The 14,387-nt window shown below is 32.1% G+C and overlaps 1 protein-coding gene across 1 annotated transcript in view; it reads left to right on the top strand.

Annotated features, from left to right (window-relative positions):
• Nucleotides 1-14,387, top strand: part of LOC143227212 (uncharacterized) — an 83,745-nt gene that overhangs the window by 23,950 nt on the left and 45,408 nt on the right. Inside the window, exons 9-10 of the mRNA XM_076458701.1 lie at nt 2,175-2,334; nt 8,025-8,148. Of these exons, the coding sequence (XP_076314816.1) occupies nt 2,175-2,334; nt 8,025-8,148 (284 nt within the window). The remainder of the gene's footprint in view (nt 1-2,174; nt 2,335-8,024; nt 8,149-14,387) is intronic.

Here is a 14,387-nt window from a genome sequence, read left to right as displayed (position 1 = left end):
TATCAATAACCTTTACATTTAGAAAAGTTGTATCTTTTTCTTGACAACCATAAGAGAGGCAAAGATTGGAATGAAAAAGAACATTTGTAAGTTTTAACTTGTACTCAGGTTACATATTATTATTTATATCGTATGAGCCTTTAACTTATTATGTTACTTATTACGATTTCAAATAACCTGAAACTAGGCTAAATATTAATTTAGAAGCTAACTAAATGTCGAGTTCTATCAAATTTACGACATTTGCCAATAAGATTGGTACACACTGTTTTTTTAATACAACTATATTTTAATATAAAACTTCAAATTATTAAAAATAATGATTTACATACAAAAGTTTTGCAAACTTAACAAATAATATTGGGCCGTCTATTCTTGTCCAGAACCGAATATTTATCGATAGCTTACGATGAGCAAATTAATTCTAAGTTGTTGTAGGTACACTTACGGGGAGCTAGCTATCTTTTTGCGATCGCACGTGAGTTTTGTACCGTTGAAGCTATCTAATGTTTCCGTAGAAATACTAACGTCCGAAGTTAATTTAAAAAAATGAAACATGATTACCCGATTATCCACACGTAACTTCTGACAATAAACTAACATTATCTTTTCTGTAATTCTGTAAAACTGTAATTTGCAGATCATAATCAGATTTTTTGCCTTGTTTCACAAATGAGAATGTGATGCAATGGTTATGAAAAATGTAACTCTGTAAAATCACATATGACATTTGTGGCATGATATTCTGGACACATGTTACGTTTGAATTTGTTCATCAGTCAATAATGTGGCATCCAGTTGGTATTTGTGAAAGGTCATGTGTTAGCTATGGCATAGAATCGTTTGCAATATAATAAGGAAGCGTAACAATGCTTAGTAGAATAAGCAAGATCCTCATTTTTCAGTAAAAAAAATTCAAAAGTCATAATAGTAGAATCAACTCTAAAACAATTGTTCTGATCTATCGGTATACAGTGTTAACTTTCTGAAGAAATCATAACGTTAAACATTGAAGTATTCGCGTGTTTTTCAAAGAAGAAAAAACTTATAAAGCTATATTTCTTTCTCATTAAATACATTATTTTCTTGTTTTTAATTATGGTAAGTTTTATATATTATCTTATATGATATTATTTTTTGAGTATTGACTGCATGAAATTGTGTATATGTGTATACATACATATTTTATCTCGTAAAATAATGTACAGTGTTCATGCTTTACGTATCTCTAGATTACACATTTTTTTTTTACTTTGTTCTTTCAGTTGTTAGTGGCGTAACAATATACGCTAACTGTTGTTACAGCTTATTTGATAGATTACTTTTATTTATTTAATTTATTTTAACTGTTTAAGCTCCTCCAAAAAGGTTTATTAGCACAGTTTTTATACTGAATATGCAACGGTTTTGTGCAGTACAGGTGTAACTCAAGCACGTACGTATATATCTGTTATTTCGTTGGAAACGCCTACGAAAATAGATTGTAAACATTCAGTACTTCAACTCCGAACAAAAAACAAAGCGAGAACAAATATCTAACTTCTGAAATGTTTATCGAATAATTATGTGGAGAATTTCACGGTGAAAATGATTATATTGTGTATGAAATTTGTCCTGCATTGATAATACTTCATCAGAGACACATTCAGAATCATAAGTTTTATTTATAAAAGTGTGGACACGAAAGAAAGTGTACTAGTAAGATATAATAGCTATTTAATATGGAATTTTGTCTATGATTAACCCTTATTGTCTTTAAAATTGAATCTCATCGACTCTTTTGTCATCCATTATTTTAAGTTATTTATGAACAAGTTGCTTAAAATCAAATATTGCTTCTTGATCACAGTGTGCCTAAAAACCTCAATAATACACTCGATTATATTAATTTTTGATGGGCTATGTTTTACAAATTAATGATTTCTTCGTCTGTCTTTTTGTGTGTTTGAGTAGTTCCTAATATTGTAATATGCTTGCAGTGAACAGTATAAGAATGGTCCTGTACTTTAAGGCTTAAAAACTAAGTTTGTATTTTATGTTCAAATATTAAAATGCTATTGTTATTATATAAATTTAAATTTCACGCTTTATTTATTAACAGGTATTGCTTTATGTCATTGATTTACATTGTTTTGTGGTTGGATAGCTGATAATGAGAAATATTCTTCTTTCAGCCATGTTTTGGTCAGTCATCAGTATCTGCAGACCTTTTTATGTTTTCACTTGAATACCGAGACTGTTCTGGACAAAACGTTGTCGATAAACCTCTAACTATTGACGCTTGTGGAGTTTGCAATGGTGACAATATGTCTTGTCAGAATGTGGTGTGTAGTGGTAAGTAAGCATATTACTCACATGTGAACTACTGTTCATAAGTCTCTAACTATTGATTTTTACAGCGTGGTTATAACAGCAAACACTAAATCTTGACCATAGAGTTTGTAGTTGAACTTCTTTATATATATCAACTAATTAATGCAGCTTAAATTTTCAAATTTGTAGACTTATCAAGAGTTGATATAAATAAAGAAGTTCACTTATAAAATCACAAACAGTAAATTCACATTTACTGTTTAAATTTCTAGGGGTTAGAACAAAATTCTTTGACTTTTCAATGTGCATGATAATGTGTATTCGTCGAGCAGAACAGTCTTTATCAAAAATTTCTTTTTATGGCTACTAATATTTATCTATCATCAAAGTGTGTTAACACAGACATGTAAAATATGTCTACCATAAAGAGAAACTATGGCTACCAACTGCTGGTGACTAACTAAGAGGAAAATCAATTTGATAAATTTGTAAAATTTAACAATCATTATACCGTTCCTAATTGATTAAGCCTTCAACATAATTATCATAAACCATACCTTGCGAGAGAAACATAAATGCTAGTAATATGAAAAAAAAATATTAATGGAAAAGTAAATGACTACAGTCTTGTGTTTTGGGCTGATGAACTGTGTTTTATCGTATTCTTTTTTTAGGGTAGGATAAACATAGGAAGTACTTGAGTTTATTTGTGTTTCAATAATGCAAGCTCCTGAAGGTGTGGTAATGATGTAATAAAACAAACACTATAATGCGATATAATGAATTTTAAAATTTCTTTAGAAGAATGAATAACATATAGAATGATCTGAAAGTTGTGGATCATGTCCATCTTATAATTTTTACATCTTCAGCATGATGAATGAAAAACAATAACTTATAAATTTATCATGTTTATATTTTGACATTTATCCCTAAATTTACCCAGCGACCTCAGTCATTCTTCATGACCAGTACATTAATTCTCAGCTCATTCCGTTTAAATCCTTTTTATAATTTTTAGCTAAAATCTGTCATCCAATTGCATAGCACTCTCTCTAAAAGTGGTCTATAATCAAATAAAACATTTTGTCGAGTCTGAGAGAAACTGGGAAATTGAATAATTGAAATTGTTAACGTCTGTGTAAATTAAGAGAAAAACCAATGATTTTTGTTGATGCAATGAATTTAATATTTCAAAATGATTAGTGTTCAAATAAACGTTTTAAGCCATTAACAACATCTGCAATCTAATCATTAAATTTTTCCATTAAAAACAAAATACGTTGAGTATTTATGATTGAAGAAGTTTGATAAATAAGAGACTTGTTAATATTCCAGGTTTTGTTGAAATTATAGTAACACTTAATTTGATTACTTTGTTTAAGGTTGTTTTTGAATGAAGCATTTTAACACTATCATTTTACAGGTTCATCATTCTTCCAGATTTTTAAGCTACTCGAAAAGCTAAATTCGTTCGTTACTGAAAAAAAAGTATTTCGGAAATTCTTTCATTAAACAGCTGGAAATAAACAATCAACTTGTTCTCATAAATTGATACACTTGAGCTTATAAGTTTTACTGATTAATATTTTGTGTATTTTAGGAATACCATCAACAGATCCAAAGTGTGAATAAATTTCTTTGTTTGTTGTTATGCCCAAAGCAACACACAGGGCTATCTGTGCTCTGCCCACAACGGGTATTGAAACTTACTTTTAATGGGATAAGCCCACAGACGTACCACTGTACCACTGGGGACAAGTGTGAATAAAATTATGAAAATTCTTCCATGAAGAAATTATACTTTCTCAATGTTCAATACAGACATTCTTCGTAAATGGACGCGGTTTCCTCAAGATCATGTTCAATGAAAAACTCATATGCATAGGTACACAAGTGTGAAGTCAGATGTTTTTACAGCCATGTCGAAAATAAGTTTCATTATCTGCATGTAAGAAGGTCGTCATGGGGCTATACGTTTAATATCAAGATTTCTTTTTGTAGTGTAGCAGGCCTTCTTCATGCGTTGGCTGTAGCATCTCATGAAACTGATATCATCACCTTCTCTAATAGCAACTAGTGTTCATCTTTTCTTTACTATATGGCCCGGCATAGTCAGGTGGTTAGGGCACTTTTATCGAAACCTGAGGATCGCAGGCTCGAATCCCCGTCAAACCAATCATGATGGTGGTGACCATCTGCCTTCACTCTAGTGTTACACAGCTAAATTAGGGAGAGCTACCACAGATAGCCCTCTTGTAGCTTTTCGTAAAATTACAAACAAAATCCTTTGCTGTGAACTTGAAATTTAATTTACCCATCTCAAGAGAAATTTGCAGTGGGCAAAAAAGTTTAAAAATTACATTTTCAGTATCATGTTGGGTAGTAATTTGTTTTACCATGGTCATAAGTACAGTGGTTTATTCTTATCTCAGTCTATCAGGAACACCCATCATCGTGTAACTGATAGTAATAATTATTATCCCCTGATTAAAGCTATCTATCAGTATAGACGAGAAACAGAAACCAACCAAGTACCAAGTATAACTAGTTAAATAGACTGTTTTTATATTTTATAAAAATTAGGATATTTTGTTTCATCAGTTGTGTATTCTCGCTTTTGACAATATTTTCGGCCGTTATGTTAACAAACTTCCACCTCTTCTGTGTAGTTTTTACAGTTTCTTTCATTGTTTTTCACCGTTGTTTAAGATATGTAAAAAGATACTTTTAAAATTCACTTTCTGGAGTATTCAGACTACTCAACGATCATTCTGCAGATTTTGGCAGTAACAGCAGAGGTCTCACGTGTGTTAGGATGTTGTGTACGTGATTTTCTTTATCGTTATGTGGGTGTGTTGATTTTCTCTTGCAATATTGTATAGAATGTCTGAAAGGGTTTCTAATTTGTGAAATCAAAGTTAATAGATATTGTGCGTAGTACAATCGGCATAAAAATATACTACTGTTACGGGTTCTGGGGGCACATCATCAGAAAATTAAAAACAACAGATGCTATGAGGCTAAATCTGGAAGCCATTTTGCATGAAATATAGCTGAAACAGTTGCATGGCTGTTACACAAAATCTACAAACATCAAACGAAAAGTAAAAAAGTACAAAACTTAACAGTGGCAACGCATCTTTAGGCGTCCAGTTACAAAGTATCAACAGAAGACATTACATACAAATATTTGAAGCTAAATAATGCTGATACTCCATCAGTAGAATATAGACTATACAAGAAAATGTTAAATACAATAAAAAGTTGCGCTATAGCCGTATAAGCATAATATTATTACATCACAGAAATAGTGGGTTTGGTCAAACCCGTCCTCTCTGCATATATGCATGATTATAGATACTTACTGTTTGCAATGTATTATCAATATTTATATTTTAAGCTTGAGCTGTATAACACTTTATAATCTAGCTTTTAAACATCCTTTCGAATAAAGTTCCTTTAGCTATAAATTTCTCTATGGAGAAATTGCATTGTTTAATAGGCTAAAATTCATCACATATCAAGTGACAAATACTTTTATTGTCTATATTTCTCATAATTGCATTGACATTGCAGACACTATATAAGCATATGTAAATCTTCCATATAAAGTACCTGTAACTTCTCACCAATAGAATAAGAATAACAGATTATTAGTAGGATATCTTAGCTCCAGAATTAAACCAATATATTAATTTATAGAATGTTTGGGTATTCGGTAATTTGATCTAGTGCCTGCTTTGAACTTATGACTACAGCAGTATAGCAAGACAACTAATAAACAACGATTTAAAAACCAGTTAAAGTACTCCTTGACGATAAAAACATTAAAACCTAATGACTAAAAAAAAACACTAAAGTTTTTACATGTATATTTTTATCTAAAGCATACATCTAGCTATTACTTCGGAAATATCATTAAGCTTAGAAACATAATATTTGCTAATAATCATCAACCACGTTACTTCAGTCACTGAGGTTTGGATTCGTTAAATTTAGTTCCTTTCGTAATCGTTAATATAAAAATATAAGTCCCGATGACATAATTACCATATAAAGAGAAATACATATTAAAATATGTATGTATTAAAATATGAATTTCTTTAACGAGTCTAAGGTTAATAAAAGAAATAGATTAGTTTATAAAATTATTTATAGCTTAAGTTCATGAACTTTTTTAAAACATACTAATTTATTATAGGAACCTGTATATTTATTATCCCTTAATAAAAAATAAAACCCTTAACAAAATATAAAAAATGCAAAGATTTTAATATAAAATATGAAAAATGCAAAGATTTTAATATAAAATATGAAAAATAGCAATCATTTGAAGTAGGCGCTTATTATTGACTAAATTACAACTCAATAGGTTTAGTCACAAGCAGAAATGCCAATCATTACGATTTTGGTGAAAAAAATACGACTATACGCTCATACAGACAAATATTACGACTTGTTGGAACTCCCAAATTATTATAGATTATATAGGCCTATACAATAAAGTGATAAATTGTTCCCCCAGGGCTTGAAAGAGATGAAAAGAAAATTGCTAGTGAGATACAAATAAATTTTGATAATAAATAAAAGACATAGTCCAAATGACGACTTGAAATAGTCATGTTTGTGCTTGAAATAATAAAAAATATATTTGTATCTCCGACGTCTACCAATAGTTTTAGTGCGGTGCTTCTCCATACTGGGTACGTGAGGGGAATCCATAGTTACGTCATCAGTGCTTGTCAGCCAATCAGCGCTCGCGTAGATGGGTATTTCTCGTTTTCCAAGCAGCATAGAAACACCAATGCGATCGTTCACAAGTGGAAAAAAGAGGTCTCGTTCACCAGATTGTCTTGTTTCTGGCAAATCTAAAAGAACTAAATCTGTGAATCAAAAATTTAGGAAAGAGTATAGTGCAAAATAACCGGTCATTGCAATAAAAGTCAGTGACAGTCATACATTTTGTACAGTTTGTCACATCGATTTTTCTGTGGCGCATGGCGGGATAAACGATTGTTCCAGACATACAAAATCGGCATCTCACCAGCAAAAGGCTGAGGCGAAGACAAAAACGATGCAGATAACGAAATTTATAAGTAAGAATTCAGAATATGAAACCAGATATGCAGAAGTGATGTTCACGCAATTCGTCATTTCTCATAATTTACCCCAAGCTGTAGCCGATCAAGAATTTTTTAAAATTTATTTATTAAATACACAAAACACAGTCATAAATGAGCAATCTATAGCAGTAATAAATAATAATAGTTATAATAATAATATAATAATAAACAGTTAAGAGACATTGGTCAGGATTAGTAGCCGCACATGATAAAGGGCTCTGTCTACAATCATGACGATCAGTCATTTGAAATAGTTGGCATCTCTGCATAAGGTAGGCCTTATTTTATCAATCACCCAGTTTCTCTTCAACAGCTTTTAACTTTCTGTCTCTAAAATCCCTTCTACTCGTGCGTTTTAATTTAAATTTTCACAAAAAAAATCACAATGAAAAATCAGATGACAACAGTCAACTAACTTGCTTATGGGTAAAAATATTGTGTGTATTTTAAAATGTATATTTCAAGGCCAAAATGTCGTAATGTCGTAAACTCTTTGGTTTTGCAATTTTACTGTTATAAAAGTTTGTTTATTCTTGAAAAAACAAATAAATTAAGCCGTTAAATATGTTTTAAAATCCTGCTCAGGTGTCAACTCTTGTGATGTATGTGGAACAAAGTTTTCTGGGATTACCATTCAGAGAGACTGTGCTGGAACCTGTGAACAAGAAAACGCTTTGCTTACCTTTGGCGACCATGAAGTTTGTGTAAGGTAGGCTTAGTACAATGTAATCATGAAAAGAAAATAACAAACAGCCTCTTACTACAGTGTAACCAGTCTTGGAAAACTAATTACAAACAGGTGGAATTTTACAAAGTAAAGCTATAATGGATAAGTAGTGGTATGAGAAGGTTAAAAACAGACTTCGACTGTAATGCTTTTATTTCTTGTTAAATTTGTGAACTCGCGTTGAATAATTTTTATCCAGTTGTGTCATTTAGCTTTTAAATATCACTTTATAATCATTTATTAAAAGAAGCATTCACCTTAAATTAACTGAAAACGTTCTAAAATTCTTAAAGTCCCTAACTTATAAACCTCTTTCTACATTTATGATCTCCTAAACCTTTACTTTTCTTCGGCTCAAAGTTCCAAGACGAGCGCCTAAACACACTTCACACATTCAACGATGGATGTATTTTTGGAGTGTAACTCATTCCTATTACTCGTTATTTGATTCAAGACCAAACAAAGCCCTATGGCTGTGGATGCTTTTGAATGGTTAATAACACAGGTCAACAAATTTTTTCGAAATCTCAGTTGCATAAGATTTTTTTACTTATTCTTACCCTTTGTGACCTGCTAAATTCAAATATGAAAACGGTTCAGCTCTACATGCTCTAGTTTTAATGCAATTTTAAGTTTTTCATTCTAGCCGTTTGTGGTCAAATTAACACGTTTCCTGCGATGCCTATATTGGCAAACCGGCAACTGCTGCGATGCTCTTGTACATCTGTCAGCTTCAGTGCTGCATGAGCTATGATAACGTGAGGTTGTCGTTACACTTGTCTCTTGCCTGCAACTTAGTTAAAGGTAAGACAATAGTGGGACACCGGTGGGTCCCATCGCAGGAAACGTGTTAATTACTTACACGTTTATGTTATCAACAGAGATATTAAAATTGTTTAGATTTTGTTTCAGATCTGATCATGGCTACAAGGAGACGTCAATGTGAGAACAAGCCGGACGCTTTCTGTTATATTTGTGGATGCTTCACGCTTATTCATCAAAGGCGTAATATAACATCATTTCTGAGGCGTGCTTATAAAGCGTACTTTGGACTTGCTCTTGGTGACCAAGACAAGAAATGGGCCCCACATATTGTGTGTCATAACTGCGAGGAAATGCTGCGTGACTGGACAAAAGGGAAACGTAAGGGTTTACCTTTCAGAATTCCCATGACCTGGCGAGAACCGATGGACCACACAACTGACTGCTATTTTTGTCTGGTCAATACAAAGGGCATTGGCAAGAAAAACAGACACAAAATCTCATATCCTAGTATCCCCTCAGCAATCCGACCTACTCTGCACTCTGATGAGCTCCCAATCCCAGTTTTAAAGGATTTCTTCCATCTGAAGATGTGGGTAGTGACCAAGAGCAAGAGACTGCTGATGAAACTCAAGAAATACTTTCAGAATCTGGCGATCCTTCTTATGAGACCCCACAGTCATTAACTCCTCAACAGTTTAGCCAGCCAGAGTTGAATGACCTTGTGCGTGATTTGGGTCTCTCCAAAAATGCAGCTGAAGTGTTAGCTTCCAGGATGCAAGAAAAGAATCAGCTGAGCCATACAACTAAAGTGTCATACTTCCGAAATCGGGAGCAGGCTTTTGTGCCATATTTTACAGAGGAGAATATGTTTGTTTATTGTCATAATATCTCAGGTCTTCTCCAGGAATTAGGGATGCCAGTATACCATCCAAATGACTGGCGATTATTTCTAGATTGTTCTAAGCAAAGTTTGAAGTGCGTTCTACTTCATAATGACAATGTCTATGCAGCTGTTCCAATTGGACACTCTGTGTATTTACGAGAGGAATATAATGTCATTAAGACTGTGACTGACCTACTAAAATACCACGAGCACAACTGGACAATTTGTGTGGACCTCAAAATGGTTACTTTCCTCCTTGGTCAACAAAGAGGATTTACAAAGTACCCCTGCTATCTTTGCATGTGGGACAGCCGAGCTCGAGAAAAGCACTGGAACCAGAAGGAGTGGCCCATACGTGAGACTCTGAAGGCAGGTATGCCAAATATTGTCAACGATCCAATTGTCTGTCATTTGAGGAAAAGATCATATTTCCTCCTCTCCATATCATGCTGGGCTTGATGAAACAGTTTGTGTAAAATATTTTCTCAACCCAAACGAGCCGTTTTTGCATATAAAGTTTATGAAGGCGTTGAATACTGACGGTGAATGCTTCCAACACATATTTTCTGTGCTCCCTGGTTTGTCCTTCGAGAAGATCAAGACAGGTGTTTTGATGGACCACAGATTCGTGCACTTGTGCGTGATCAAGAATTTGCCAGAAAGATGAACGACAAGGAAAGGACTGCATGGCTTTCATTTGTGGCGGTGATGGCAAACTTTCTCGGTAATAAAAAAGCTGACAACTATGAAACCCTTGTAACGAATATGTTGTCAGCTTTTCGCGACCTTGGATGTAACATGAGTGTCAAACTCCATTACCTGTACAGTCATCTTGATAGATTCCTGAGAACCCAGGAGCTATAAGTGACGAGCAAGGCGAGCGGTTCCATCAGGACCTCAAGACCATGGAAGAGCGTTACCAAGGGAGATGGGACAAACATATGATGGCAGATTACTGCTGGAGCATTAAACGAGAATGCCCTGAGACAGTCCACAAACGCAAGAGCTACAAGCGGAAATTCATGCCTGAGTAGACTGCAATTGAGCTTTCCCTCCTCATAGTAGCAAATGTCTTATCTACTAATCAGTTTTATATAAATAAATTGAATTAATATAAATAACTTGAATACATTTATACTATCTTGCATTTTCTTTTTTATTGCCCAGCTATATTAAAGAGTTTTATAACATATTTTATCACATATTTTTCATGATAGACTACGACGTCAATGTGATGATGACGAAATTTTGAGATTTTCAAATACCTTGATTGCAAAAAAAAGTAGAGCACTGAGGAAAAAACTAACGTCAGATCTGAAATCAGGGCAAGAAATTATGTAATACCAATTGTTTGATATAAATGCAACAAAAATTTTGTTGACCAGTGTAATTCAAAATAACGGAAGGCTACATCGAAGTTCCAGGGGGCTCTAACCCAACTGTTTATACCATATAAATACAAGATACTAAGGTTGAAATAACAATTACTCATACAATTTTATTAATTAATTGCTTTACAATGGTTTGTTGACAATCTCCTAATTGTGTAAATTGTTTTCACCAAGCAGCGTTGTAAAGACGAAAGATATCCACAAAAGTATTAAAAACTATTCATCAGCGACTAAAATCTATATCTATTATGAATTTGTAGTATACTGACAGTGTTAATGCATAATTAAACAAAAGCTTAAAACTGAAAAGTTCCCAGGGTACAAGTTACAATGCGATTTTCTCAGTTCATGCAGCATATTTATTTAATTTGTTTTTGTTTTGTTTTTTGAGTTAAAATAACATATTATATAGTTGAAAGCAAGAACAGCATTTTGTTTAAAATTTCACGGTAAGCACAACTTTATGTAAATGTCAAAGTTTTGAATCTTGTTGTATTGAGCTTCAAATATAGGATAATGTTACACATTTTACTTAAGCGTAGGGATGTATTAGGTCTAGTTTAAACTAATTTAAATGATGCTATTAATAAACTTCAAATACAGAACAAGAGTCAGTAAACACTAGCTTTTATTTTGATAATGTAGTGTTATATATACAGAGAGAGATAGCAAGACATACATAATTTAAGAACAGAAAGGAACTTGTCGGTTTTCTTGGTTGTCTCATTCACCATACTAAACTCAACCATAAAAGTAAAACCAGTTCTTGTCATTCAAATATTTTATCAAATTCGTTAAAATTAACAGCATCTACCATATTTTAAAACAACATGTTCCAGAAACCAACTACCCTGTTAGTAAAATAAGGTTCTCCTTTACTGAAAGTTGTTCCTATCCTTCAATAATTTATAATTATGTGTCTTAGTTTTGCGATTCTCACCTTTAAAGACAACAAAAGATAATGCATCAACACTATCAGTTCCGTACACAATGTTAAACCTTTTATTCAAATACCCTTTAAGTTTTTTTTTCAAGAAAAAAAATTTAGATATCTTAACCTTGTGATAAACTTTCCATCCAAGATATTACCCTAGGAGGCCTCCTCTGAACTCATTCCAACCATTAAGTTTCTTTTTAAAGTTAAGGAGCCCAAGAATGAACACAGCACTTCATATGTGGTATAACCAATAACCTACACACTAGCATTATAACATTATGTCAAAATATATGTAGGACAAGATTTACCCCAGTGAAACCATGTTTACTATTCAATAGAATTCAATTTTTTGTCAAATGTCTTTGCAAGCATCTTTTGTTCTAATTTTAAATAATTATCGCCCCACTGATGCAAGATTATTAGACCTATAATTAATGTACGTCACCACTCTTAAAAGGAGGAGTAACGATATCCAACTTCCAATCTTATAATACTTTCCAACTATTTAAAGCCTTAAACAAATAATAATAATAGCCAGTGGTTTACATATTCTTATATTTACCCAACTAAAAATCCTTGGCTAAATATTATCTGACAAAGACACTTCACCATTCTTTAAATTTTCCTATTTGTTCTTAAAAACTCAGAACGAGAGCGATCATACTGTTCAATCGTATTTGCATTAAACAGCCATTTAGGATGAGTCTTTTGTAACAGAAACGGAAGAAGAAAATTCAATTCAATTATCCAGACATCCCATAATTATCAGATGTTAGCATTCCCATATCATCCTTCAAAGACCTTATTTTAATCCAAGTATCTTGTTCACCAACCATTAATTTACTTACAAATATCCTTACTATAATTTTTTTTACATTTTCAGTAACCTTTTTTCGTATAACTTTTTGTTTCTTACTTTATCATTATGAGTTTTAATAATCTTTCAAATCTCCGGTTATTGCAGTCATTAGAAATTTCTTATACATAATAATGTTTAGTATTGGAATATTTTAAATTTCAACCTCATATTATTATTGCTAAGACTATAAAAGGTAAAATAAATTTAAATATTTTTAATAAGTTTCATAACAATGGTAGTATTATTTATTATACTTCAGAGTTCAACAACTACAAGTATTACGTTTCAGCTCAATAAATAGAACAGTACTGTTTTAAACTTTAATTAGAAGATTATTGAGCATTGAGTTTCTGGTTAGGACAGATTATGAATTAAACTTTAGAATTAATTTAAATTGTTTATCAACATTTCAAATTTTTATGTAGTGTTATATACATGTAAAGTTACACAGCTGAGATAGTATTATGTGTCACGTATATAGTGACAGTGGTGTTCTAATTTAAGTTTCACGGAAATAATGCATCTTGAGTTTCATAGTATAGTTATTTATTGATACTTCAACTTTTTATGTTTTCAGAACCAAAATAATGTTATGTATATAAATCTACATTAACCTTATAATTTTAGATAATACAATTACATAAATGTATCGGTTAAGTTTGTATTCCAGAAGTTTTCAATTCCAATCTTCCAAACGTAAACAATAGCTTTATACTTTCTCAAAGAAGTAATATAATAATATGACTTTGTCATGACAGTTAAGAGTTAGAAGCATCAACTGAGTGTTAAAATTAGAAACATTTCTTTTTATTCTAAAATATCATTGAATAAATTTTTAATTCTAAAATATCTAAGTTATTGCCTATGGGCATGCAATGTTTTGTTTTAACGATCATTGTTTTAGTCTTTAAGTTTAAGAACAGATAAAATATAAAAGTGAAGATTAGCTCCATTTGAGGCTATGGTACTGAACATCCATTGTTCATGATCCATTACAAAAAAAATTGTGATAAACGATTTGGGGCCTTGCTGTGTTATAAGAGTGACCTTAAGAAACCATTATTTGAACTGGCAAGGGCAGCTTAAGAGTTGGAGGCGGATGGCGTTTATTAGTTGATTTTTCTTTAGTAAAATCACTTTAAAACTAGGTATTACTGGTATAGCCTTTCACTAAACCTGCTCATCGAAACATAAGATTTGAAACATTCTTAGCAATAATATTCAAGTTTAGGAGCATTTGCTGTAAACTTTTTAGTTACAGAAGACCCAGTTCTTTGATGATCAGGGTTTGAAACATCAGTTAGAGTTTCCCTTCAAAATTCAAAAAATTAAGAGATGATTTCCAGAGTTAGAATATTCCACTTCATAATATTTAGAATGAAAAAC

Source organism: Tachypleus tridentatus, chromosome 9 (assembly GCF_004210375.1).
Source record: "Tachypleus tridentatus isolate NWPU-2018 chromosome 9, ASM421037v1, whole genome shotgun sequence".
In the NCBI taxonomy this organism is placed as follows: domain Eukaryota; kingdom Metazoa; phylum Arthropoda; class Merostomata; order Xiphosura; family Limulidae; genus Tachypleus; species Tachypleus tridentatus.
This window is presented reverse-complemented; position numbering and strand designations above follow the sequence as displayed.